The sequence below is a fragment of the Caretta caretta genome, chromosome 22, assembly GCF_965140235.1.
Source record: "Caretta caretta isolate rCarCar2 chromosome 22, rCarCar1.hap1, whole genome shotgun sequence".
Lineage (NCBI taxonomy): Eukaryota > Metazoa > Chordata > Testudines > Cheloniidae > Caretta > Caretta caretta.
The window spans coordinates 23,641,743-23,669,427 of record NC_134227.1 but is presented as its reverse complement, the minus strand read 5'-3'; the positions used below and the strand labels follow the sequence as shown (position 1 = coordinate 23,669,427).

The 27,685-nt window shown below is 40.0% G+C and overlaps 1 protein-coding gene across 2 annotated transcripts; it reads left to right on the top strand.

The window, feature by feature from the left end:
• Positions 1-32: 32 nt before the first annotated feature.
• DDX6 (DEAD-box helicase 6) lies at positions 33-27,685 on the top strand. 2 transcript variants are annotated; one of them, XM_048827210.2, is made up of 14 exons: positions 33-169; positions 4,128-4,597; positions 6,643-6,706; positions 7,194-7,298; positions 8,658-8,787; positions 9,383-9,529; positions 10,033-10,131; positions 12,827-12,945; positions 13,389-13,517; positions 13,947-14,063; positions 15,482-15,545; positions 18,640-18,741; positions 20,125-20,304; positions 23,407-27,685. In XM_048827210.2, exons 2-13 carry the CDS (start codon positions 4,398-4,400, stop codon positions 20,298-20,300), a joined length of 1,452 nt encoding a protein of 483 aa, XP_048683167.1. In that variant the 5' UTR covers positions 33-169; positions 4,128-4,397; the 3' UTR covers positions 20,301-20,304; positions 23,407-27,685. The 2 variants fall into 2 exon arrangements, with proteins under 2 accessions (XP_048683167.1, XP_048683166.1); XM_048827209.2 differs by lacking the exon at positions 33-169 and adding an exon at positions 529-673.

Below are 27,685 nucleotides of genomic sequence, written 5' to 3'. Positions count from 1 at the left end.
CAGGGGAGGCTTAAGTGACGCGAGGAGGAGGAGGAGGAGCTGGCGGGGCTCGGGCAGGCCTGGAGGGAGCAGTAGATGCCGAACGCAGACTGTGACTGTCCCCTTTAAAAGAAGCGCGGATGAGCGTGGCGTGGAAATGGCCGAGGCTGAGCTGAGGCGGGAGGGTGAGGTGGGTAAAAGCCTGACTGAGGCGGGCGTCCCCGCCGCGGGGCGGCCAGAGGCGGGCGCGGCGCGGCGCGGCGGAAAGGGACACGCGGCTTGTCGCGGAGTGCGCTTTCGGCCGGCCGAGCCTGGAAGCGCCGAACAGCAGGTGACGGCGGGTTCTGGGTGGGCTCCGCGTGGGGCGCTGGCAGCGACGTGGGAGCTGGGGTAGGTGGGGCTGGGGGCGTGGCTGGCGCCGCGGGGCTGCTGCCGCCTGTGGGGTACCGGTGTGAAGAGCCGGCGTGTGCTGCGGGGGCGCACCGGCTCCGCCAGGAGGCCGCTTCGAGGCTAGCGCTGAGGTAACGGAGGCGGGCCGAGGGGCTGGGCCTGCCTGCTTACCAGGCCAGGAGGGGGAGGGCACACGGGAGGAAGAAGGAAGCCGCCATCTTGGAGCGTCGAATCGCCATAACAAGGCACCAAGCGGGCGAGTGCGAGGACTTTTATACTCGGGGGAGCGCAGCCGGCGGCGGCGGTGAGCAGCTTGCCGGGGATGCGGCTTTCGGGGCTGGGCATGGGGGCGCGCGGGCATCGGCTACCTGTACTTTGGTGAGGCCTGTGGCCTGCCCTGGAGAAGGGCTTGGGCTGGGCCGGGCCTAGCGGGCGGCCACTTCGGACTGGGGGTGGGGGAGCGCTGCGGAGGGACTTGGCGGGTCTCGTCTCGCCCGCCCGCTTGGGGTCGGTGTCCCATGGGGGGGCTGCAGGCATGTTAGGGTACCGGGGGTGGGAGCAAGCGGTTCGCGAGGGGGCGGCGCTGCGGGGTGGGTGGCTGGTGGTGGAGGAGTGGGGCGGGAGGCCGTGAAGTGGGGGAAGACGTGTATCTGGTAGTCTGACCTTGAGGGGTGCGGGGGCGCTTGGTGTTTCTGGTGGGGGACCCTACACTGGCCTGCGGGGTTGGTGTATCTGGGGAGCACCGCCCCCTCGGTGCCTGGGTCCCGGAGGGGGCGGGAATGATCTTTTGTTTCCCCGACGGATGTTGCCGGAGTCGGGTGCCCGCTGATGTTGCGCAGATAAATTTTTAGGGTTGTGCCTGTTCCTCCAGGCTGCTCCAGTCTGGCCGCAAATAAACGCGGCTTATGTACGTTTGTTGTTAAACCGGGGCGCCCCTCGGCTGTGGGGGAGCCGGGCTGCTCCTGTTTTTGCCTGGTGAAATCGCCCCCTTCCCCAAGCTTTGCACAGACTTCTCCGGACACTCAAACTAGAGCTCCTGTCAGTCCCAGGCAGAGGCCCATGGCGATGTGGGAGTGAATCAATAAAAAGTGCTTAAGTTGCTGCGCTCCATTGTTTGTTTCTGAAAATGAAACGTTCCGTTATTTTTTTGTGGGGAGGTGGGGAGAAGGATGAGCATATGGTTGAAATTTCTAAACTGATTGAAGCTGCAGTGAGGTCCTTACATTAGAGGAAATATAGGTCGGTTCTGGAGCAGCTCACCTCGGCCTCAGGATTCTGTAGGACTGTTTGCTTGAACCCTAGCAAACAATGGAAGACGTGGTTCCTGGGGTCACTTAAAAAGCACCCCCCAATTTTGTGTTTCTTCATGTAGCATTGTGTGCTCTTTTTAGGCAAAAATCAAAGTTCCTCAGGGAAAGGAGGATGTTTACTGCAAAAGGGCAGTGGAAATGTGTAGTGGCAGCGGCTTCCATAGTCTGCATACGTGGTCAAAATCAAGAAAGGAAATGCTTAGACTGGGGGTGGTGAGCTTTGCTAGTAGAGGGCACTAGCTTTCAAAATGGTGGTGTTGCTTGTCCCTGAAATTTTAGGTTTGTTCAGATTTATTAAATATCGTTTTACTTTCTTACATGTTATACTTTAAAGTTTTGGGATCCTACTGTGGGTGTGGGTTAAGATATTTAAAGGCACTTTGCCAGGTAAAATAAAAAGGAAAGTGGGTTACTAACAACACATTATTAAAAAAGTTTAAAGTTGAGTTTACCTCTTGCTGTATCTCTCTGCTGTTTCTTTTTTGTTCTACTGTCCTAGCTATATGCTTGATATTTGAGTTGTAACACAAAAGGGAAATGTCTAAATCCAAATAGTGTTTCCCTTGAGTTCTTAAAAATAAAAATATTTTTACTATGACAGTGTCCCTGTAAATTAAAGGTACTTGAAAATGACATCCATCCGAAAATATTTCACCTACTCATAACAAGAGTACCATCTAAAATGACTGACTGACAGAGATTGGAGGAAAGTATTTTTTTAAGATTGCTTTGTGCAGTTGGCAGTACTTCATATACTAATTGTTTCCCTTCCATAGTAAGTCATTTGCTCTGTCTTTACTTTGAAACACAAATAAATAAATAAAGGAAAAGGGAATGTTTGAAAAAAAATAAAAACTTGATTGTAAAACCATAAAAGTTGGCAGAAATATTCAGAATCTGGTTGTAGTACCTGAAACTAGTTTTAACTGTTTTTAAAGTGACTAGATATTGGTGTCCCTTTAAGGAATGTTAATATTTGAATTCTCTGGGTGGATTTTACCTGGGTATGGGGAGGTATTTTATAAACAACATTTGTGTAAGATTGCAGTAATCAACCAGTGCTGCCTTTGTTTTACATTTATTGTGTAAAATGCAGCTGCTTTGAGATAATGATACTTACTATATGTCAAGCCTGTAAATCCTTTTTTGAAAGTGCTATTGATAGGCCTGTAGACTTTACTTGTTAGTAACAATTCTAGGGTTACTTCAAACAAATTAATCTTACCATTTTGTACTTTGGTTACTTTCTATGAAGAGTACAGGTCTCGTGTGTGTGTTTGATATCTTGTTAGCCAAACAGTCAGCTATAGTTACTTTTCCAATACTCCTGCCACTAACTTTAAATTTGTTCTGTATGTATCTGTTTTCTGAGAGCACCAGGTGGGTTTTCCAATGACAAACTTATTTTGAACGTAACTCAAAGGGTGTTAGCTCAATTAAAAAATTAAGAGGGAAATCTCTAATGATACATTTGTATCTGAATTGCTATCTCTAATTAGAAAACTTAACCACTGTGAGCATTTTTTTTTTTTTTGATTTGTGAATGTAATAAAACAGGAAGCTGTTTTGATTCACTGAGAGTGAAGGACTTGGTTTCGCTATTTGAAATTAAAGTTTTATTGTTCTTTAAATTGTAGTTTACCTGTTAAACCAGCTGTTAAAATAAACCTCTCCTTAAACAGAAATAGAATTTATTACTTTCGGATTTCCAGTGTTTTTCTGATTACTTCAGATGATTTTCATCTTACTTATCATATTAGAAAGCCCACCCACACTCTCTCTCCCCTACTCCTCCAATTGAGATATTAAAATAATTGCATAGTGCGCCCACCCCCAATTCTCCCTATAATTTAGATAATTTTTTCACTTCAAGGTCCAAGAGACACAGGCAAGGTTTTCATCTCAAGGCCAAAAGACCAAAAACATCAAGATACTTGATCACGGCCTTGGATAGGCCAAGAGACTACTTACACTTGATCTTAGCTCATAGAGCCGAGATAACAGTCCTATTCTTCATCTCCTGTCCTTAATTCATGTGCACCATTGCTTTGTGGTGGTAAACAGCTGCTGTGTTCTGCCCCTTGGCTGCACTTCAAGCTTGGGTGAAATAATCTCTATGACTCATACCTGTGTTCCTGGGGTGTAGTTAATATTTGTAAAGCATTTCATCACATAAAAGATGTCAAGAGTGCACATTTTCACAGAGTTCCACATGATGCCATAAAACGATAGTTGTGTATTCAGTTTTAAGTAGGGAAGTTAACTTTTGGTTTATTCGTGACACTTGATCTTCTGGGTGCCTTTGTTTAAAGTACTGAGGATTTGGATGCTTGTTCTGGTGATGCTTCAGTTAAAGTATCAAAATAGTTTGTAATGATCATAGTAATGTGATATATTTTTACACCCTAAATCCATGTATTAATTGTTTTTTTTCTGCATCTTTTTCAGACTGAAGTGAGTGAATTCAGATATAATTCAACTTTGTTAGAGGGCTTTTTTTAAAAAAAAAAAAAAGTTGTTCCACGGTGCATCAGAGCAAGTTACTACTTTACTGTTGAGTGACTTACAGGTGCTTGCCTGCATTGCAATAAAGGACTCGTATATTGAGCAAGACTTATTTATCTCTTCATTTTGGAGAGTCTAATAAACTGTTATTACAGTTTCTGTACTGACTTTCAAAGTTTTGAAGTCTAAAAAGACATCTTTACAAATAAAAACATGAGCACGGCCAGAACAGAGAACCCTGTTATAATGGGTCTATCCAGTCAGAATGGGCAGCTGAGAGGCCCTGTAAAACCAAGTGGGGGCCCAGGAGGTGGGGGGACACAGACTCAACAACAGATGAATCAGCTGAAAAACACCAACACAATCAATAATGGCACTCAACAGCAAGCACAGAGTATGACCACCGCTATTAAGTAAGTATTTGCATAAATGTTAAGCAGCATCTGAAACACTTGTTTGAGCTACCAGGCATTGGAGAGAATTTAAGATTCTTGTGTTGATATTTAAGTTTTATGTCCTATTGTTACTTTAAAATTCAGTGTAGGCTGTCAAATGAGGAATATGAAGTACTGATAATTGAGAAAATAAATGTGAAATTAATAGACTTTCTCTGACAGATCCTGGTTATTTATCAGTTGTGAGAATTAATAGTTAAGGCATTTTGTCAAGTTGTATACTATTGAAAAGCAAAGGTTGATGGCCTATCTTAATTCCTTTTCTTCTTTTCTTGATAGCTCTTCCCCAGAAACGTATTCTCATCCTGATCCCTTGTTCAGGATTGATGCTGGGGTGAGGGGAAGATGTGGAGTCTATTGTAGTTTAATATGAGTGTGTATGATTATAGGTTTTAATACAGGTGGCAAGTTGTTGTGACATAATGGACCTTAAAGTCACTTTGTTCAGAGAACTGTCTTGTGTCCCTGTCCCCCACGCCACTCATATATACACACACACACACAGGTCAATTACATGACATTTAGTAGATATTTTTCATTAAATGCTAGAACTAGAGCTAAATATTTTAAAACTGGGAATGCCAGTTTTTCATTGACCTTAAACCACTCATTTTCTTTCCTGATTGATTTGCAAAACATGATTTAAAAAATGTCTGATCCCCCAGTTTAACACTTTTTTATACCAGTACAGGTTTGAATAAAGTGTACCTGGAACAAGTGCAACACTAAACCCCTCCCCCATTCCCCCTTCCCAATTTAGGAATTTCTGAAAATGCATTATAAAATGTGGATTTGGGAGTTGGAAATTGGAGTAAAGAACTGTTCCAGATCCAGTTTCAAGTTTTGGTCTGTATAAGAACTAGAGATTTGTGTATGGATAATTATTTTTCTTCCGTAGTGCATGAATGAAAATTATAAACATCTTTATGCTTTTAACTGCTTTAGTAATTTTGAAGAAACTGCTTGCCAGATGAAGAGAATGCAATTCACAAAAGTGGTCCAACATATAGTTTTGGTTTAAATAGTAAAAAATCTTATGAGTTGCTGATAATCAGCTCACCATGTCCTGTTAGCTCATCAGCTGGGGATGGGAAGAGAACTTTTTCTCCTTTCCCCCCCTCATGGTTTAGCATTGTGCAAATTAGATAAATAAATTATGGGTTCTTAATGTCTTTCAAGACATTAGATATGAGCACTTGACACTGTTTGGAGCAGATACAGGTTATGATGGACCAGTACTGTGTTGTCATAGGATTATAAGAACTGTCATATCTTTTTCCAAAAATATGGTTGGCTAATATTAAGGAAACTAACCTTTTCCATTATGACAGGTTTCAGAGTAGCAGCTGTGTTAGTCTATATTCGCAAAAAGAAAAGTAGTACTTGTGGCACCTTAGAGACTAACAAATTTATTTGAGCATAAGCTTTCGTGAGCTACAGCTGAGTCAGCTGTAGCTCACGAAAGCTTATGCTCAAATAAATTTGTTAGTCTCTAAGGTGCCACAAGTACTCCTTTTCTTTTCCAGTATGTTACTTGTCATGTTTGGCTCTGAAATAGTGAGGGGAACTTGATGAGGTGAACAGTTGTTGATCATATTTGCTAATGGTTATAAGAGCGAGTAGATAATCTGTGCTTGAGAGACTCTTCTCTTAAAATTGTCTAAGATAAGAGCAGCATTTCTGGGTGACATAATTATGCCAGGTTTTTTGGTGCATTTACTACATTGCACCATTTAAGTGGATGCTGTTTAGAGGGAAGTATAATGCTCTGGGTTTGGGACTTGAATTCAGGGACTTCTGAGTTCTAATTCTTGTTTTGCCATGGTGGTCCTTGCCTTGGGTAAACAGTTTAATCTCTGTACTTCAGTTTCCACATTTGTAAAACTGGGGAAATAATTACCTCACAGGCAGGTTGAGGTTTTGTTAGTTTGTGCAAAGTACTAATTGTTACTAAAATAGAATAGAATTATTTAGGGTTATTAACTAGTGCTTTCACATTGCAGACCTGGTGATGACTGGAAGAAGACTTTAAAACTCCCTCCAAAAGATCTGAGAATCAAAACTTCGGTAAGGATGTTTTAAAGGTCACTACAAGCAATGGGTTGTGAGTGTGAGATAAATTGCAGTGACAGTGTGCTAGCAGTGAGAAAATTCATTTGATCTGTTTTTAAAACTTAATTAAAAGGAGATAGTAATATACATTCGTAGAGATACTTGACAAATATGTTGAAACTCAGGATATATTTTTACTTTAAGAATACTACAGGATGAAGTCTATTAGTGCTTTTGCTTCAAAACGGATATGTTTTAAGTGTGTATGCAGATTACTTTGCTTGGTTCCCCAGTAACCAATACTACCTAATTATCCATGGTTGCACTACACAGATTTTTGTGAACTACTGTATGATGATGGAGGGTGGGAAAGGGCTTGTTACTGCATTTTGCCTTGTCTTTGTCCTGGTTTTATAATCTGTGTAAGTTAATTCAGTCAGACCAATTTATGGGGATAATTTGTATGAACTGGTGTTACCGTTCTACTTTCTTAATTGCTCAGGATGTGACCTCCACAAAAGGAAATGAGTTTGAAGATTACTGTCTGAAACGGGAGTTGCTGATGGGAATTTTTGAAATGGGCTGGGAAAAGCCATCTCCTATTCAGGTTAGTACAGAACAGATTCTTTGTGCCACATGCGGATTGTTTCATCTTAGATATCTCCTAGTCCGTTATTGAAAGCTTTTGGGCATACTTGAGGTTTTGACACTAAGGCTTTGACCGTATAATTTCTGAAAAACTTACTTCATACTAAACTAAAAAATACCTAGTAACATAGAAATTTGGCTTTTTTACTTTTTAAAGGCTTGACATATGATTCTGTTTATCGTAGAGAGGTTAGGGGGTTGTAGGCCCCAATTTGCGAAGATGCTTCAAATGTGTAAGTAGTCCTGTGGACATCAACAATCTTCGTTCTTTTTTTATGGACAAACTTAATAGCTCTGAGTTGATCTGAGCACCACAGATGTAGTCATCACAAAAAATCTCTGTAGAATCTTACCGCAGTTCATCTCACCCCTTAGCGCTGTGCCAGTCTAATCGCAAACCTCTCAGCAGAGGTGGGGCAAAAGGTGACTGAGATGTACTTTGATGGAAGCTAGTACAACCCCCCATAAAGTCCTCTCACTCTCTTGTTCTGATGTTCCTCTTGTTTTGTGATCTGCAAATTATTTTCAGTGGGTGGGGTGGGTGTGTGTGTGTGTGTGGTGGCTTTTTAACTGAGCACTGGAGAAGAATTAAAGTACACACAACTGGTCCATTTCACTTCATCAGTGGAGAATATGATACAAGGCATTCTGAACACTTATCTTAACTTGGGCTCTGTTATCTCTGTTACTTTGTCTAAGTGTTAAAGAATGGTTATATACTTTTTACTGAACGGCAGAAAGAAAAATACTTCTAGTCTTTGAGTCTGGAGCTGGCTCCATAAAGGATGTCTTAAATTTCAAAAGCTAATAAGCCCTCTGTTTTCATGATGTAATGGTAAAATATATACATGATCTTGAAGTCACACAGGCAGTTTTCCCTACTACTTTTCCTGGCCTAATCGGTGTCTGGAATGGGGGTTATGGTGGAGAGCCTTTCTCTCCCCATGGTATAGTTTGAGAGCACCTCTCCCCCATCTCCTTTGTTGTACTTAATATGTATGTACTCTGCACATTAGAATCATTCCTGTGGTAGCTAGTCCATTCACTCTGCCTATGACCAGGCTAGAGTAGTAGGGCATTGATAAATGGGATACTGGGAGCAGTTTTCTCACAAGTGGGATGCTGAAATGCTCTTTCTTGATCACTTTGTTGTCTTTGTGATGAGGTTGGTGTACTTTCATGTATAGGTCTTGTAACTCAGTGTTGCACTGGAAAATTCTCCTGTCCCTTATCAGGGTCAGTGTTAAACAGGGCCTATTTTTTTAAAGTTGTAGTTGAGGTTATTTTACTGTTGCATTGCCCTGTGCTTGCTTTTCAGGAGGAGAGTATTCCCATTGCTTTATCTGGTAGGGATATTTTGGCTAGAGCTAAAAATGGAACGGGCAAGAGCGGAGCCTACCTCATTCCCTTACTTGAACGGCTAGACTTAAAGAAGGACAATATACAAGGTGAGTTGAAGACAGGTTTACATAAAGCTCCATCTAGGAACTAACATGAGTAGCCCGGTTGCTGCACACCAGTATTGGTGGGATGGGACATTAGAAGATTGTAGGTATCAGTGTAGCTTGATGGCCTGCAGATTTATACCTAAAATTGGTGGCTGAATTTTTCAAAGCAACCTGGGGATTTGGATGCACTTTCAATTAAAATTAATCCCCAAGACTGCTTTGAAAATCTCAGCTATTACAAATTTCTCATCATCCTTGCTTATATGCCCTGAAAAAGAAGTGTGGCGTACAGGTGGCTGGGGGTATAAGTTGTGTCTGGCACTATTTAATCCTACACAAGGAATGCCAGTTAACTTAGTGCTTCAACACAGTGGTATTTCCTTGTCATGAAGAATACCCATGTCATTTCCATGACGACTCATTAACGGGTTTAAGAAGGTTTATGAAAATTCTTAAAGTTTACTCATCATAGAGTTTGAGTACACGTGTTCATAAGGATGTCATTCTTTAGTGCCTTTTTGAACTGGGAGGAAGGCAGTATTAAAAGATAAAATGCATCCTTTGTGCTGAGGATTTTGTGCATCTTCTCTTTCAGCAATGGTGATTGTTCCCACTCGAGAACTAGCATTGCAGGTCAGTCAGATCTGTATCCAGGTTAGCAAACACATGGGAGGTGCCAAAGTGATGGCAACAACAGGAGGAACCAATCTGCGTGATGACATAATGAGGCTTGATGATACAGGTAAGGACACTTCCCAATTAAGGTTGCTGCTCCTTAGTGGCTTGCACAGTACTGCAAAACACAGCATTAAAATATCTCCCTTTCAGCTACTGTTATACTAGCATTGGCCTTTTATGAGCCAGGATGAGGTTTTATGCATCCCTTCTATATTCATCTCTAAGGACTGGTCTGTGCAAGCGTCTAGTTTGCAGGAAACTGGGGTGTGAATATGTCATGTGCCAACTGTCCAGGTGGACACTACTTCAGTGCACTGTAAGTTCTGTAGTGTACTTCGATCTATACCGCTTTGAAACCGGAATACCTCAGAGCATACTACATAACTTATAGCATGTGAGAACGGGGTCCACGTAGATGATTAGTGCATGTCAGGCTACCTTGAGGTAGATTTTACACCCCAATTTTCCACAAACTGTTGGTACAAACAGGCCCTTAAAGTTGATTTAATGTAATTGTCGTATCCAAGCAAAAATTCACCTAAATGTGTATTCTTATAAAATTTACAGTGCATGTGGTGATAGCTACCCCTGGAAGAATTTTGGATCTCATCAAGAAAGGAGTAGCAAAAGTTGAACATGTCCAGATGATAGTATTGGATGAGGCAAGTCGCTGTCTTAAATATCTTTCAATGTTTCGCAGATCATTAACAGGAAGTTAAAACAATGACGCATCTCGGCAGGCCTGCTCATTGAGCATTGCTGGCCAGTAAAATTTTCAGACTTTCTGTTGATGACATAAAGCTGAGATTGATCCATTTCTGCATTCTTTTCGGGGTGGGGAAGTAGCCTGGGGGGAAGAGTTTTCAGGATGTACTTGTCTCAGAGACTGTTAAAAGCAAACTGATAGGGAAAGTTTGCTTTCCCCTTACTTTGTTAACCTAACGCTCAGTGGTCCTACAATCTCTCTTCTGAAATGGGTAGCTCTTACTCTTCCATTTAAAAAGACTGTTTGTTGTAATACAAACCTTTCAGTATAAATTGATATACAAAGATCCAGTAGATTCATAGATTCCAAGGTGTCTGACCTCCTGTACAACATATGCCATAGAACTTCCCCAAAATAATTCCTAGAGCGTATCTTTTTTTTAAAAACATCTGATCTTGATTTAAAAAATCCACCACGACCTTTGGCAAACTGTTCAAATGGCTAATTATTCTCACCATTAAAAAAATATATACATAATTTCCAGTCTGAATTTGTCTATCTTCAGCTTCTAGCCTTTGGATCATGTTCTGGCTTTTTCTGCTAGATTGAAGAGTGTGTTACTAAATATTTGTTCTCCAGTAGAGTAAAAGCAACGTTCCTTCTAACTTCTCTTGAAACAACTGAATCTGAGTCGGAGGCTGGGAGAGTGGGGATGTGAGAAATAGTTTGCTACATCCAATAGACATTGGGTTCGTACTGGATAATTGGCTGAACTTGATGTCCTAGTGTGATGCTGTGGCCAAAAAGGCTAATGCTATCCTTGGATACATAAACAGGGGAATCTTGAGTAGAAGTAGAGATTATTTTATCTTTGTTTGGCACTGGTGTGGCTGCTGCTGGAAAAGTTTGTCCTGTTCTGGGGTCTCCAGTTCAAGAAAGATGTTGAAAACTTGGAGAGGGTTCAGAGAAGAGCCATGAGAATTATTAAAGGGTTAGAAAACCTGCCTTATGATGATAGACTCAAGGAGCTTAATCTGTTTCACTTACAAATAGCTGACTGCGAAGAGTTGCAAAGAGATCTCACAAAATTGGGTGACCGGGCAATAAAACGGCAGATGGACGTAATAACGTCGAATTTCGAAGTAATGCACATTGGGAAAATGTAATCCGAACTATACAGACAAAATATGGTCTAAATTAGCTGTTACCACTCAGGAAAGCGACCTTGGAGTTATTGTGGAGATATCTCTGAAAACATCTACCCAATTTACAGTGGCAGTCAAAAAACCTGGCAATGTTAAGACCCATTAGGAAGGGGATAGATAATAAAAGATAAAAATCATAATGTCAGTATATACATTTGATGGTACGCCCACACCTTGTATACTGCTTGCAGTTCTGGTTGTTCCATCTCAAAAAAGATACATTAGAATTGGAATAGATGCAGAGAAGGGCAACAAAAATTATTAGGAGTGTGGAACAGCTTCTGTATGAGAAGACAGTAAGACTGGGACTGATCACTTTAGAAAAGAGATGACGGGGGGGGAATGTGATAGAGCTCTATAAAATCATGAATGGTGTGGAGAAGGTGAATAGGACAACATTATTTACCCGAAGGGTAATGTGTAACACAAGATCAAACTCCTAGACAGCATGTTTAAAACAAAAAGTAGTATTTCACACTGTCGACCTGTGTAACTTGTTGCTGTGGGATGTTGTGAAGGCCAAAAGTATAACTGGATTCAGAAAGGAATTAAATAAGTTCATGGGGGGGGGAGATAAGTCTATCAGTGGCTGTTAGACAAGATACTCAAGGTCACAACCCTGTGCTCCATGTGTCCCTAGACCTCCCAACTGTGTGAAGCTGGGACTGGACAATAGGGATGGATCACTTGAAATTGCCCTCTGAAGTATCTGGTACTGGCTGCTGTCAGACAGACAGACAATACTAAGCTAGATAGATCAGTCATCTGACCTAGTATGGCTGCTCTTCTGTTAAGGTGGGGAATTGATCAGTCTGTAAGTATGTACATGGGGAACAAATATTAAATAATGGTCTCTTCATTCTAGCTGAGAGAGGTGTAACATGATCCAGTGGATGGAAGCTGAAGCAAGTCCGATTCAGATTAGGAATATGGTGTACGTTTTAAACATTGAGCAATTAACCATTGGAACAATTTACCAAGGGTGCTGGTAGATTCTCTATCACTGACCATTTTTAAATCAAGATCAGATGTTTTCTGAAAGATATATAGAATCTAGGAATTATTTTGTGTAAGTTCTATGACCTGAGTTGCGGTCTGACTAGATGATCACAAGGGGCCCTTCTGGCTTTAGAATCTATCAATTCCAGTTAAGGAATGGGAAATCTCTTCTACTCTTCCTTCCTCAGTCTGGTATGGCTCTTAAATTGGAAGAGTTGGAAGTGAGGCAGCATAAATTGCATTTCTCTGTGTCTCTGCAGTCGAAGTAAAGCTTTTTCCTAGTAGGTAAATAAAGCTGTCCATGAAGCAGTATACTCCAAAACAAGCTTTCTACCTTACAAGTTGAGGAGAACATTAGTTATATTTCATGTTCTTCTAACTTAACATTAATAAAAAAAATCCAGAATTTGCAGGACTGGTATATATATTTTTTTCTTCTCATCACAGGCAGATAAATTGCTATCTCAGGATTTTGTTCAAATAATGGAGGACATTATTCTTACGCTACCTAAAAACAGGCAGATTTTGCTCTACTCAGCCACTTTCCCACTTAGTGTACAGAAGTTCATGGTAAGTGGCCTCTTGATGTCCGTTTGGGTATGGAGTGCATGGATGTCTGGAGACTTTGCCCTCATGCACATAAGTAAATGTGCATCATGTAAACAGGGTGGTGGTGGTGGTTTTTTTTTTCTTGATGTGATTTATGCATGGGTATTCTAAGTTGCATTCTGGATTTAGTTTTGTATCCTAAAAAAACATTAAATGGGAATATTAAATAAACATCCATTGTACATAGCCAGTATTCATAAGAAAAAACTATCTGTGCAACTGCAGTCTTGGGATGCACACTCCTGTTTGGCTTTATCTGTCAGGGTTGTGCTAGCATAACTGTTGACAGGTGATGCATCTCAAATGGTAGGATAGTAGGTTAGGGAAGAAAATACTTAATTTTTGTGAGTAGACAGGCATGTCTTTTCTACCTTAATTTAATTTGAAATGCCTCTTTATTTCAGAATTCCCATTTGCAGAAACCCTATGAGATTAACTTGATGGAGGAATTGACCTTGAAGGGAGTTACCCAGTACTATGCCTATGTAACTGAGCGGCAGAAAGTACACTGCCTCAATACGCTATTCTCCAGGGTAAGTATATTACTGGGCAGTGTGATGCAACTAGAACACCAGTCTGAACCACTTCATTTATCCTTCAGAACATAACTAATGGCAAAGATATGCATCCTAGCAAGAAAGGAGATTTTTCTTAACCTAGTGTTTTTATTATTTAAATGAACAGTGATATCTTGGACTATTTACTTTGATGCAATAGCTTTGAAATTTGAAGCCCAGGATCTTTTCTGAAAATGCATATTCTCTTGCTGTACTATTAAACTGCAGTCCTCTCGATAGGAGAACTGTCATTATCTTCTCTTTGCAGCCAGAAGAGTGGGTGACTTCTTATAGCTGGAATCCCAGATACATGTTTTGCAGTTCTGAAAGGGATGCATTCTCCTCAGATTTCAAAGCTTTGTAAGTAAAATGCTGCTGCTGTTTAACGCCTCTCTCTCTGTTCAGCTCCAGATTAACCAGTCAATCATTTTCTGCAACTCCTCACAACGGGTTGAACTGCTAGCCAAGAAGATCTCCCAGCTGGGCTATTCCTGCTTCTATATCCATGCTAAAATGAGGCAGGTGAGTGTGAAGCTATACCAGTTAGTATGAAAGCAACTGATAAAAACTTAATACAGGTGTGAATTAGAATTGTAATATTTAGTCCTTCAAGAACTGTAACTCAAAAGTGTTTGTACTGCTTAATTAAAGAAATTGTGATCCTATTTCTTAGCACAGCAACTCAGTCACATGATCAAAAGCACCTTAATTAAAACCAGTTTTGATACACATTTCATGTCTTACATTTTAGTTGTCTTATGTGATTCCATTGATATGTTTCACAATTTTAGGTCAGTTCTCATCATGGGTTAGAACCAGACTTCAATACTGATCTTGTCTCCGCAAACTAGCAAACATTGGTGGTAGGCTCAGATGCCGTTTGTAACCAAATTTCATTTTAAAACCTTTTGATTCGCATTTGTTTTTTATAAATGGATGTTAGAACTTTTCAGCTGCTACTCACTGGTAAGACGACTAGGGCGGAAAACAAACTTTAATGTGTTTTCTGGCTGCTCTCAATATTGACTGTTCATTGATGTCTGAATAAAAAGTTGTTTTTTAGTGGCACAAATCAGACTTCCAACTAGCTGATCTTCACAGCACAATGCAGTGCATATTTGTTTATGCATCTCAGGCCTATCATTTATTTAAACTGGTTGATTAAGATTGATACTGCTTGAATTTTTTCAGTGCTGCCAAGATGGGGCCATGGTTATTGATATGTAAAAATACATGCACTAAAAATAAAATGAGTAGTGAGTGAAGACTTGAGTTAGCAGAAAGAGACTGACTTGTCGTGCATGGATTTATAACATAAATTATGAATAGATCTCTAAGCAATAAAGTAAATTGAATATTTTTACTCAACAAATAACACAATGTCTTGAAAAAGACTTGATAGTCAAAATATCTGGAATGAAAATAAGTAACTTTTCAAATTTTAGATTTTCTTTAGGACAGCTGTAATCCAAGTGTACTACTAGGAGACCTGATTTCTAATCCCAGTTGATTTATTGTGACTTCTGGCAAATCACTTAATTTGTCTGCTTCAGGCCTTCTCTAAATAAAATTTTGTGTAGCTTTTCAGTACAGAAGCTGATGTAGTTAAATTCATACAAGCCCTTTGGATAGACGCTCTTCAGTTAGAGCACTTTAAATTTGTTTACTTTAAGAGGCACTCTTAAACAGATTGTCCATCCACGGGAATTGCTTCAGTTTCTGACTAGTTAAATATCTATACCCAAAAGTTGTACCAAAAGCCTCTTTTGTTGAAGCACTTTGTAAAATGGATGAAAGCACAAGAAGTGCTCAGTATTATTCTTAAAGAGTGTGTTCAGTTTTCATTTTTCCAGTGTTTATTCCAGCTCATGGGGGAGAGAAGTAGTAGGACCCATGTTTCAATTTGTAAAAGCTGCTGCTATTTTTTTCTACTTTCCCAGGAACACCGTAATCGTGTGTTCCACGATTTCCGAAATGGCTTATGCCGGAATCTTGTTTGCACTGGTAAGTGTTTCCTTTCTTTTGTTTAATCCTTTTTCAGTTTTAGTAGCAAACACAGATCATTTGACTTCTACAGGTTGCAACTGGAACCAGACTATAGATGCAATCAGTTCACCTGCTTTTTATCATAATGAAGAAAACTATACTAACCTTCAGTGATCAGAATCTTTCAAGACTATAAGAAATGTCAGGCTGGAAGGGACCTTGAGGGGTCATGTAGTCCAGCCCCTGAGTGCTGAGTCAGGACCAAGTAAACCTAGACCATCTGACAGGTGTTTCTCAAGCCTTCTCAAAACCTTCAATGAACGGAATGCTAGAGTCTGTTCCCAGAGCTTAACTTCCCTTATAGTTAGAACGTTTTTCCTGATCACTAACCTAAATCTCCCTTGCTGCAGATTAAGCCTATTACTACTTGTCCTGCCTTCAGTGGATGTGGGGGACAGTTGATCACTGTCCTCTTTATAACAGCCTTTAACATAGTTCAAGACAGTTGTTAAGTCCTCACTCAGTCTTCTTTTATCAAGACTAAACACATTTAGTTGTTTTAACCTTTCCTTAAAGGTCAGTTTTTCTAAACCTTTCATCACTTTTGTTGCTGTTGTCTGGACTCTGTTCAGTTTGTCCACATCTCTCCTAAAGTTTGGTCTCCAGAATTGGACACTGGTCTCCAGCTGTGGCCTCACCAGTGCCAAGCAGAGCAGGACAGTTGCCTCCTATGTCTTAATATGGGGCTCCCCGTTAACACACTCCAGATTAGCCTTTTTCACAGCCTTTTTCACAACTGCATTGACTCATTCAATTTGTGATCCACTATAACTCCCAGATTATCTTCAGCAGTACTACCACCTACCCAGTTATTCCCTATTTTGTAGTTATGTATTTGATATTTCTTTCCTAAATGTACTACTTCACATTTATCTTTATTGAATTGAATCTTTCTGATTTCAGACCAATTCTCCCATTTGTCAAGATCATGTTGAATTCTAATCCTGTTCTCCAGAGTGCTTGCAACCCCTCCAAGCTTGACGTCCTCTGCAAATTTTATATGCTTACTCTCCTTGCCATTACCCAAATTTTTAATGAAACTATTGAACAGTACCGGGCCTAGGACTGACCCCCCGTTGGGATCCCACTAGATTGTCCAAGTTTGACAGTGAACCGTTGAACTACTCTTTGAGTACAATCTTTCAGCCAGTTGTGCACGCCCTCATAGTAATTCAATTTAGACCATGTTTCCTTAATCTGTTTATGAGAATCATGTGGCACTGTATCAAAAGCATTATTAAAATCAAGGCCAGTAACCCAGACAAAGAATTAAATTTGACATGATTTGTTGACCAATCCATGCTGGCTATTTCTTATAACACTGTTTTATTCTCCTAGGTGCTTAGTTTAACAAATTATTAAACAATCAATTTGTATCTCTGTTATGTAACATTACTGTTTAAATGTTACAGTAAGATTGTGCAAGAACGCCTAAGGTGAGATTTCAGGCATATATATGCAGACTGGGGCTAAATAAGGACAAAAGGCAAATGTTAAATTCTCCTGCCCTCCTCCCCCAACATTGACTTGGAATGTTTTTGAGGCATTCATTATTTGCATATTATCGTGAACCATGTAGCATCCTTCCTGTTATGCTGAGTTTTATTCATGTCCCACCTAAATGATTGTATAAGAGTAATTTATAAAACTGCCCTTTAATTAGTCTTGCATTTGATACATGGACTGCTTTTAAGACATACTTCTTTATATAGGATAATTTTAAGACATACTTCTTTATATAGGATAATTTTAGAAGCAGCTGAAATATAACAGAAAAAACTGTTTTCCACTGAATGCAGCCGATGAAGTGAGCTGTAGCTCACAAAAGCTTATGCTCAAATAAATTGGTTAGTCTCTAAGGTGCCACTAGTACTCCTTTTCTTTTTGTGAATACAGACTAACACGGCTGCTACTCTGAAACCAGAAAAAACTTGTTTAACCTTTTTAATAACTGTAGCATCTTCCTTTGGGGCCTCTTACTTTATCTGTTACATAGTCTGGCCAAGCTCCTAGTGTCCTGCAGAGCATCCCCATATGTTGTAGGTAGCAGTCATTACCTTACTTCATCATAAATTGGTGTTTAGTTTTTGAAAGGATAACTACCAGAGTGCATGAGTCATGACTAACTTAAAGTAATTTCTACATAGAGAGGTATAGCTTACTTTTGCACATTATTGTGTCAACTATTGAGGATCAAACTTGCCTATGAATCCTCCTTGTAATTTAGCCTTTGCCACAACCTTAGTATTTTTAACATTTATACAAGTAAAATATTAATTAGTTGAAAAAGTATGTAGGTACTCTATCTGCACTAATTTTGTTCTGTTACATTTTTGTGGGGGGTTTTAGATAACAAAATTAAGGTAAATTGCTGATTTCTTATTTTGAAAAAAAGGTTTTAAAGTGTTCTGTTTTAATCTCACACTTAGAGAACTGTGTGAAACTGCAGTCCTGCCTTCATTCAGCCTGTTGTCAGGATTCCACACTGCAGTAGTTGCTGACGAGTGGCGTTGCTGACTTCATCAATTCAGTACCTGATTGGAAGCTTGTATTCTAAGAATAGTAACCTCTCCAAAATGCATCAGAAGAAAGGCAAAATAGTTAAATTAGCTGGAAAACAAGTTGTATAAGCCTTTAGAGACTCAATTGAAAATGGTGTACTTTCCCTTTAAGGGAAAAGGGTGTTGTGAAATGGATGCTCAGACGTAGGCAAAATGTTAGAGGAGTTGTTCCTCATATGAAGGATCCTCAATACCAAGTCTGGAAAGCTCGTGTCTTGATGGTTCTTCACAATGTTATCCAGGCCCAAAATGGGTGAGGGGAAGATTTTTGAACAAAACTTAAATACAAAATAAGCAGCTCTCACAGGAGAGATTCACCATCCAGTTTCTTAAATATACTAACCATGTTTTAAGGGTATTTTATCATGCTCAAGTAACCTCTCCATCCTAGGTAGCCTTTTCCCCTAGCTCCTGTTGTACCCTCCCATTCCAGCTAGTGTAGTGGTTTTTGGTGAAATAAAATCCATTAATTAAATGGAATTCTGTTTCAGATCTGTTTACCCGAGGTATTGATATCCAAGCTGTGAATGTGGTGATAAACTTTGATTTTCCAAAGCTGGCAGAGACGTATCTCCATCGTATTGGCAGATCAGGTGAGGGAAGGGAAGTGTTCTTCAGGAAAGCTGTGCAAATAAATAAGTATAATTTGCTACTGCTCAGATTTACTTCTGCTTTTTATTCTGAAGTATTGTGGGCATCTCTCAAATGGCTTGAAGCGAGTTGGTGGGTTGTTTAATTTAATTAAAATGGCCTGTACAAAGATAAACTTCATTCCTTTTTCACCAAGGAAAAGCTGTGTAAAGACCTTCTCTTTTAAGGTGTGTTGGAACATTATACAAAACAGGATTAAATGGTTAGGTTATTGAAATTGGCCCAAATATCTGTTAATTTTTAAATATTTTAATCAAAATATACTTTCAGCCTCCTAAGACAGGTTCCTTCTGTTGGCAATCTAAGAAAACTACTCAAATAGCTGTGTGCATGTGCATTTTAAACACACGCTTTTCTGCGGGGAGGGAGAGAGAAGATTTTTGTTGATACTTGGGGTCATTAACAATAAGACATTACAATTAATGTCTTGACACATGTATGTGTATGTAAATCTTAATACAGGATCAACAATAGTAATATATTGTAAATTAACATTTCCCTTTTTTCAAAATAGTTCAAACACAACCATAACTTAGTATAATAGTTATACAGACATACCAACTTTTTTGTTTTTTTGAGGAGAAGCTGAATGTTTTTGGGGATTGTGGTGTGAAGGAAGTTTCAAAAGAATAGAAAGAAAGGAAAGTCAAGGGGGGAGAGGAAGGATGATGTAGTTCAGTTATTAACCGCTGGTAAACACACATTTGTAACACACATTTGTAACCATGACACTTTTTTCTTCTGTGTATACTCCAAAAATTTTTGTCAGATGTCTGAATGTCAGTGGATTGAAACTTAAAATTATTCATTCCTAGCTAGCAAAGGCACATCAGAGAGGACTCAATCTGTAAAGTATGAATTCAGTTGTGTTTGAGTTATCAGGGTGAGGGAGAATAAAAAACACTGAATTTTGCGTGCTTGCCCCACCCACCTTTTTTTTAAACAAAAACCTCTGCACACAATTATTGGCTTAACTTTTCAATAAAATTTTGTCATTGGGCAGACATCAGACAGGATAATAGCCTGAAAGGAGACTGTTCAGAAATCTGTAGAGTTTAATTGGTGTATTTTAATATGGTGGTCCTCCTTTGAGGAGCAGAAATGTCACTTTTTTCTTTTCTGAAGCAATACTAAAAAATACAGCAATAAATGGGGATGTGAAACTTGAAATAGCTACAGTACTGATGTGCTTGAGGGTTTGGATTGGTCAGTCTTGTTTGAAACTACCTTTTTATTACTGCATGATCACGTGTAAGCTGGTCATGTGACAACCTACAGACTTGTGTGATAAAACTGTTACTACTTTAGCCTTTCTTTTTGTGAAGGTCGCTTTGGTCACCTGGGCCTGGCCATCAACTTGATCACCTATGATGATCGATTCAACCTGAAAAGTATTGAGGAGCAGTTGGGAACTGAAATTAAACCCATCCCAAGCAACATTGACAAGAGCCTGTATGTGGCAGAATACCATACTGAACCTGTAGATGATGAGAAACCTTAACCATGTGCGTATATGATTGCTCAGAAAGCCACTGAATTGAAGGCTGGGTGTGTGGCAGTGGGGAAATAAATTGAGGCAGATAGAATAAGTTGATTGTATAGATCACTTCACTTTTCTTACCTTTCCTTCCCCTTTGATTTTTGATTTGTCCATTCCACTCTGCATGGTGAGCTGCACTAAATAAGGAGGTAGCCTTCAGACTAGCTGTTTTGATCTAATCGGGTATCTGAACTGTCATTCTCCTGCATACCCTCTTGTTCAGTAATGTTGTGCCAAAATGCATGAACAGGTGTTGTGAACTCAATGGATAAACTAATTAATGAATGGGCATAGCATGCTTACGATTTATTAATGTATGAAGCAGCCTTTTCCTCACTTGAGTTGCTGACTTTTGTGTGTGTTTTCGAGATAAGATAAGAGTTTATTGCCTGGCCACAAGAAACTGAGAAGGGAAGAGGCAATAAACGTGGCTCTCTGCTGAATTTTGGACTCTTATCCTCATTGATTTATTAGTATTGGTAACACCCAGAGGCCCTGATCAAGACACCATTGTATTAGGCTTTGTACAGGCCACTTCTTTTTTTTTTTTTTTTTTTTTTTAAATTTCAGAATTTTGAATGGAGGTGCAGACCCCTTTGGAAATCTTAGATCTAGTCTGCAAACCCCCAGGTGTCTGTGGACTACAGGTTGAAAACCACTGGTATAGGCAATACAGTAAGAGAGTCTCTGCTCCAAAGAGCTAACAAGGGAGTGGGACACAAGGGATGAGGGGATGAAAGTAAATACACCTGATTGCATAGACTAGCTATTGCAGAAAATGTATGGGTCTTGATTTCAGTTTCTTTTTAGAAACTGGCTCTTCCCAACTGAAACAGCTGCTATTGGTTAACTGTCTTCTCACAAGCATTACAGCAGAGGTGGGTGATGAGGGAGCTGGTAATGGCCTTATGGATCAATTTGGGGAGGCTGTTGCATGCATGAGGTTCAGCAAGAAAGAAAGTGCAGAAATGGCTGTGGGAGAATCTGAGAAACAAGTGGATGAGGCTAGCATTACTGGAGTGGAGAAAGTTGAAAGGCTGATGCAATAAGGCTATTTAAATGAGTAGGGGGGGCAGAGTTGTGAAGGGCCTTGAGTGTGAGGACAAAATTTTAACTTTGTATGAAATGGAGTACTAACACAAGGGCTCAAAGGGAGTGTGATGGGTAAGAAAAATGTCTGAGCAGCTGTTTTGAATGGATTTGTGAGGGGCAATGGGTGTATTAATTAGGGGTGTAAAAGGTTAACCGGTAAGAATTAGACTTACCGTTAACCGACCTTAACCGTTAACCTGGTGGCCCCGTGCCAGCTGGAGGAACCCCAGCGCTGAGCTGGTGGGAAGGACCTCCACCATGCTGGCAAGGCCCCTGGCACTGGCTGGGCCAGAGCAACCTTGGTTAACTAGTTAAGTTATATAATTTAAATAGTTAAACCGGTTCACTTTTTTAACTGATATTTACATTGCTAGTATTAATGAGGTCAAATAGGAGGAGGTTAGAGTAGGCAAGATGGAAAAGGAGGGCCTGAACTAGAGTTTTAGCAACATTATGAATGAAGAAATGGAAGGACTTGGATGTTGTCTGGGATGTATTAGGCAAGGGAGAGAGAGATGCCAAAGATGATCCTTGGGTTATGGAGTAATAGGAATATAGGAAGGATGGGCTGATGTCTGCAATGAGAAAGTGGGGAGTGCGGAGGAAAGATGCATTCTGTTAGGGAAACAGTAAGCCAAGCATTTCACCTATTGAAATGAAAAGATTCAGACATCCAGGAGCCTACAGTCTTTCCCATTTCCTGATCTGTTGGAGATGCAGTATTTGCTTTTGCAGGCTCCTTGAAGGAGAGAGAAGCTGTGTATGTTAAGGATGGTTTATTTCTGTAATTCACTTTGGTTGCCACTAGAGGTCTCTCTGAAATGGCTTTAAAAAAAAAAAAATCCAAAACGCTAGTCTCACTTCCCAGCACCACAGAGTGGGAGTCTCCTGCTTCTGCTTCAGCCTACCCAGCAAAAATGTTTGCAGTTGATGAGGTAAATCCCTCATGTTTGTTGTTTGGAATTGTAGTGCTCGTTAACGTACCCTGAGGTTATAATTTAGCAACATAGACCTTCAGAGACTGTGGATACTTGCTGCCACCTCCTCAGTCATTGTACTATGTTTCCTATAGATGATAAAAAAGAGAGTCAATTCTTTTGTTTCTGGAAGCAGGAACCAAAACATTGATCAGGAATTTTAATGGATCTCTGAAACAATGCATAATCTGTTTGTTCTAGAAAGAGCTGCACCCTGAAACTAGATATAGGAGGAGACTATTTAACTTCATTAAACTACGCCAAGGAAAAATTAACCATTTGTTTCCTCACTGGAAATATTGAAGGGGAAACTAATAATTCTAATCAAGCCAGGCTAACTTGTACCCACTGTGTGGCTGGCAGAGCAGACTCCTTTTTGAAGGAAAAAGTTGGTGGCTAATGGTAATATTGTAACTTAGAGATTTAGCGTACAGGAATTGGTTAATTTTAGAATGCCTTCAGAAGGGAGTGTGGTGCTAGCATACCTCGTAGAGCTGCCATTGAGAGCCACTGACTGCGGAAAGTGTGTGTTGTGGGTAGTCTGAGGCATGGAAGTGTAGCCTGCACTTGTGATTTGGGTGCTTGAGATACAGGAGGCTTTCAGAGTTGTAAATAAATTATTCTGAAATCTTTGATTAAAGAGCTTAGCCACTTAACCAAACGATGGCTTCCTATTTTTTTAAAGGAAAGTTCCTTTTTTCCATGCATTCATCTTTTGGGCTGTTCCCTTTCCATCACCCAGTATGAGTGGCAACTTCCTGTTTTGTTACTTTATTCGACACTTAGGTTTGCTATAAAAGGAGTCATCAACATATATGCTATAGCCTTTCATTTAGTAGGGAATGGTAGGCTTGTATAACTTTCAAGCAAAGTGAACAGAACTTCAGTTAGCTTTAAAAGCTGCTAAATCATAAAACTGAATTACTTTTCTGTATTTTCTTCCTAGCTTTTTTAAAACAATTTTAGAGAAAACTAACTGCAGGATCTTTGGTTTTTAGGCTTTGATTACAAACACCAGAAGCTGAAGCCCCTTGATCCAGATCTGTGACACATCGTTTCTTTGGGGATATCCTTCTCTTTTTGGGTTTTTCGTCTTCTTTTCATTTTGGAACTATGAAGACTAAAGAGCTCAGACATATTTCCTTTTCTTTTTAAATTTGGCAACAAGGAAGAAAGAAGATAAAAGAAGGAATACTTTTGTTTTTTCACTTGTTTGCACTGTGTGCTGATTGAACATTAGTTGCACTAAACTGCTGGTTTTAAAAATTTTTCTTTTTTGGGGGGGGTGCAGGGGCAGCGGCAGCAAGGGAAGAAGAGAAACCCTGAAAAGAGAAGAAACTTGATGAACAGAAGTTTGTCTGCAATTTCAAATTCTCCAACAGCTGACTGAGTGCATTTCAACTTCTCCCTGGTTACTCATCCGTTTTTAAGCTAAACAGCTTGTTACTTATTCGTGCAAAGTGCCTTATGCTATGAGACCATTCAGAATATCACCTTTCAGATACAGCCCGTGGAATCAACAGCTTTTTTTCTTTCCAGGTCAAAAGTTCCCAACCCGTCTCTTGCCCTCCCCCCACGATAGTCAAGCCCAGGGTTGCGAGATGAAACTATCAGTAATGTAACACTTTTTTTGTTTAACTTTTTGTTAAATTGGAGGAGTTGATATGCAACTGCAGTTCACCCACACTGTAAATACATGTATTTAAAACAAAAACCGCTAAAAATCTGGGCTGATTAGGTGCAACATCATAGCTCTAGAAGGAAAGAGCAGCCTATCATCTTTTGCAGGAGCCATATGAAAAGCTCGTATGCTCTAGCAGAACACTAAAGACTGGTTTCCATAAGTCTCCATTAGTAGTTATAGCACTTGATATGTAGACTTATTTCAGAACCGTGGCCCTCTTTCCTCTGGCACAGTGTCCCATTGAAAATTGGATGTGTATACTTGTATAAACTTGTAAATACGTTTTTTCTGTTTTGGGTTCATATATAACTTTTTTTTTTTTAATGAAAGTTGCTGGGGCTAAAGGGATTAGACTGATTATGGGAGCAGCTAAAGGTGAGAGGGGCTCAGTTTTCTGCAACACTAAACATCTGAAAAGTGCTCTGACCGCTATGAAGAGCAGGCCTAGACAAGTGTCCCTTGTCAGGGTGGGTTTGCTCTGGTGCTTGCAATATTGTCTTGTGCCGCTCTTTTTGGAAAAGATTACTTGTTGGGTTGGAAAAGCCTCAAACACCATAGCTTAACTTGTTTGAGGTACTCTTTGATTTCCCTCTTAAAATTCCAGGAACTTTACAAGCTCTGAGGGCAAAGACCTGTGTTCCACCTTGGCATGAGGGAAATCCAGTAGCTATTAGTGTAGCTGAGCAGAACATAGGTGTGAATTTGGGTTTAAAAGAAACAATACAAAACCAACTTACATGCATAAACTGACAGTTCTGGAGCTCTCTTGGGTGTTTCACCTCCTGCAGCATTGTGCATACTCTGCCCAGAACAACCTTTATATAGATTTGAGCAGGAAAAAGCAAATCCTTTAACTTGTTAACTTTGAAGGCACAGAAAGCTGCTTGCCATCTTCTGTTTATTGGCATGAACTGCTGTCTATCATTCTGCGTTGTATATTACTGGAGAATGCTTTATGGTCAAGTAGTGTTGCTTTAAATTGTGCCCCTCCCAACATGCTTGATGTTTGGCCTGATCTACAGGCAAAAGGAGTGAGACAAATCAAAACCAGTAAACTTTTTTTTTAAATTTCCTTTTGGCCTGTTCAACTACAGTTTGTCAGGAGGCACCTGGATGAAAGCAATCCCTTTTGGTCAGTTGTACTTTGCATATACCGATGCTGTACTCACACCGTGCTTGTTTACCTGAATATGGATATGGGAATTAATAATTTCTCTCCATTTTGACTATAAAAAGTGAAATTGCTTTTTGTTGGGTTTTTTTGGGGGGGTGGGGGGGCCAGATTTATCCATCCAACTCCTTGAGGATCAGAAATAGAGCCAGGTGCCTCCTGGTGACAACTTTCAAGGTGAAAAGTGTGGGGTTTTTTTTCCCCCCTAATCTACAGTGACTCTGTAATAACTGTAGCAAAAGCTGCACTAAAGTACAAACTCGAGCTTGGTCACAGGCACTCTGTGAGCCACTTATTAAGTTGGTAGGTACCAAATGTAAACAAGTAGTTTTGGGGTGCTTTTTAGCGGAGGGAGGGAGTTTGTGGGTGGTAAATTTTGACCAAAAGTAAAATCTTGCTCTTGTACTGCAGCCAGTGTATGATTTTTTTTCTTTCAGTGAGACAGAAGAGGGATCATTTTAGTGCAACAAATATAAAAAGAAAAGTGTAAATAAAAATTATCTTATGACAGAGCATGCACATGCAACGAGAAAAGGATAGCCGTGCTGAGAGTCAAAAGTGCGTGCTCTGCCTGGATTTGTGGTAGGTTAGCCTGGTGCCATGTTCTGATGGTCCCTCTTGAAGCACAGAATTTTTAAATTGAAAGTATTAAAGTCTGCCTCTGAGGATTGGCACTTACCTAGACTATCAGGGGCACCATTTTTAGGTGGCTTTCTCTAGAGGAAGGAAGCAGTCTGATTCTGGTGCTAATAGGCTATCTCTAAAATGTATATGAACTTGCAAAAGGAAAGATGCTCCAAATGACTAGGCAAATCCTAGTCTTTATTTCTCCCTCATGAAGGAGTGTGTAAAACTTGACCGTCAGGTTTCTTCTGGCTTCTTATTTTTACAGACTACTTGCCAACATTTCCATGTATTCATTATTTCAGAGCAAATACCTGCTTTTAATAATCCCCAGGTCAAACATTTGTTCTGTGATCAAGTTCTTAATGGGATATTGAGAATTTTACATGCTTTTCCATATTTTTTTCCCCCAAGAAGGCAAAAAAATACATTAACCTATAAATCTGATATTAGATTCTGTATCTTAAATCCCACAAGTGGAAGGAGGTGGTAGTGAAATGGGGGCACAAGTCTGTAGCCAGTTGAATTGTGACTAAAAATCTAGACTGGCTTTTCAAAGTGTGTTGTACAAATGCACTGCTGTAGCTGGAGGGTTTCGCCAAGGGGTGGGGGGGTGGGTTGGTCTTAAATATTTTCATTTCCAGAATGAGATGGGAGCATCTTTCCTTTGCCTTCTGCTTTGTGTCTTTATATGGAGCAGGGTGAGAACATGAAAGCTTGACACAAAGACCTTACATATGTTGGCATCAAATCATCTCATTCTGACTAACTTTGTTCTTTATTTTAGTGTTGGGGAGGGTGTCTGCACCAAGGATTTAGAAATGTTTCAGATGGTCGTATTCCATCAGTGACTGACATAATGCTGCCATGAAGAGACCATAATTCAGCCTTTGTGTTAAAAGCGCTGTTCTAGTTAGTTTTTTTACAAACATATGAACTTCTGTCTCTTAATGCTAGGAGTCTGATTCTATTGGTGTACTATCCATTGCCGGCAATGGACTTGATAATGCTGCCAGTGCCAAGGAGCTTATTGGTTCATGGGAACAGAGTGAACTCTGGTCTCAGGGACTAGAATAGTGTTGCTGCCACGGCAAAAGTTTGGTAAAATTAGTCCAAGCCAAGAACATTTGGATGCCATGACCGTTTTAGTCCAATTTTAAACCAAGACTTCTCTTTACAACAAATACATGGTCTCTGGAGTGAAAAGTATGTCAGACCGATGAAAAATCGGTACATGAGTAGGGTAGTATGCCTTGTAGCTTTGCTCCCGTCACTGTTCTGCAGCTTAAAGTGTTCCCCTATTTGAAGCATTGTTAAATTCTTGTGTAGACAGAAATGGGGATGGGAGTGGGGAGGGATAGGGTATACTAAGATACAGGCTTGCTGTATTTTAACCATTAATTGTGGGGAAGGGGTGTCTGGAGAAAAATAGTCACTGTTCCCTTTATTGAAACAAACTGGAACTTACTTAAAATAAAAGTTTTTTGTTTGCAATTCAAATAAGTTTATAATCCATTGGTCCCCTGTTAAAAGGGCTGTGTTCCACTGATAAGTGAACAGGGTGGACTAGAACTTGGAACATTCAAGGGAGGGAGGGGAAAAATTGGCTTTTTGTTTAATTGGCAAACTGTCCAGTGGAGCTGAGTTTTCCTTGGGAATGTGTATATCTGTATGTACATGCGTGTGATGGAAGGCTGTGACTATGTGAAAATCTTCACTGAGTTCAGAGTACAGAAAAGATGAATGGTAAAATCCTGATTTTGTTGATTAAGCTCAATAAATGCTCACTGGAACTCCA

Coding starts and splice junctions, on each gene's coding strand:
- DDX6 (XM_048827210.2), top strand. CDS start 4,398: ATGAGCACGGCCAGAACAGAGAACCCTGTTATAATGGGTCTATCCAGT. Junction 10,132..12,826: donor GATAGTATTGGATGAGGCAA/GTCGCTGTCTTA, acceptor CATCACAGGCAG/ATAAATTGCTATCTCAGGAT. Junction 18,742..20,124: donor CCATCGTATTGGCAGATCAG/GTGAGGGAAGGG, acceptor CTTTTTGTGAAG/GTCGCTTTGGTCACCTGGGC.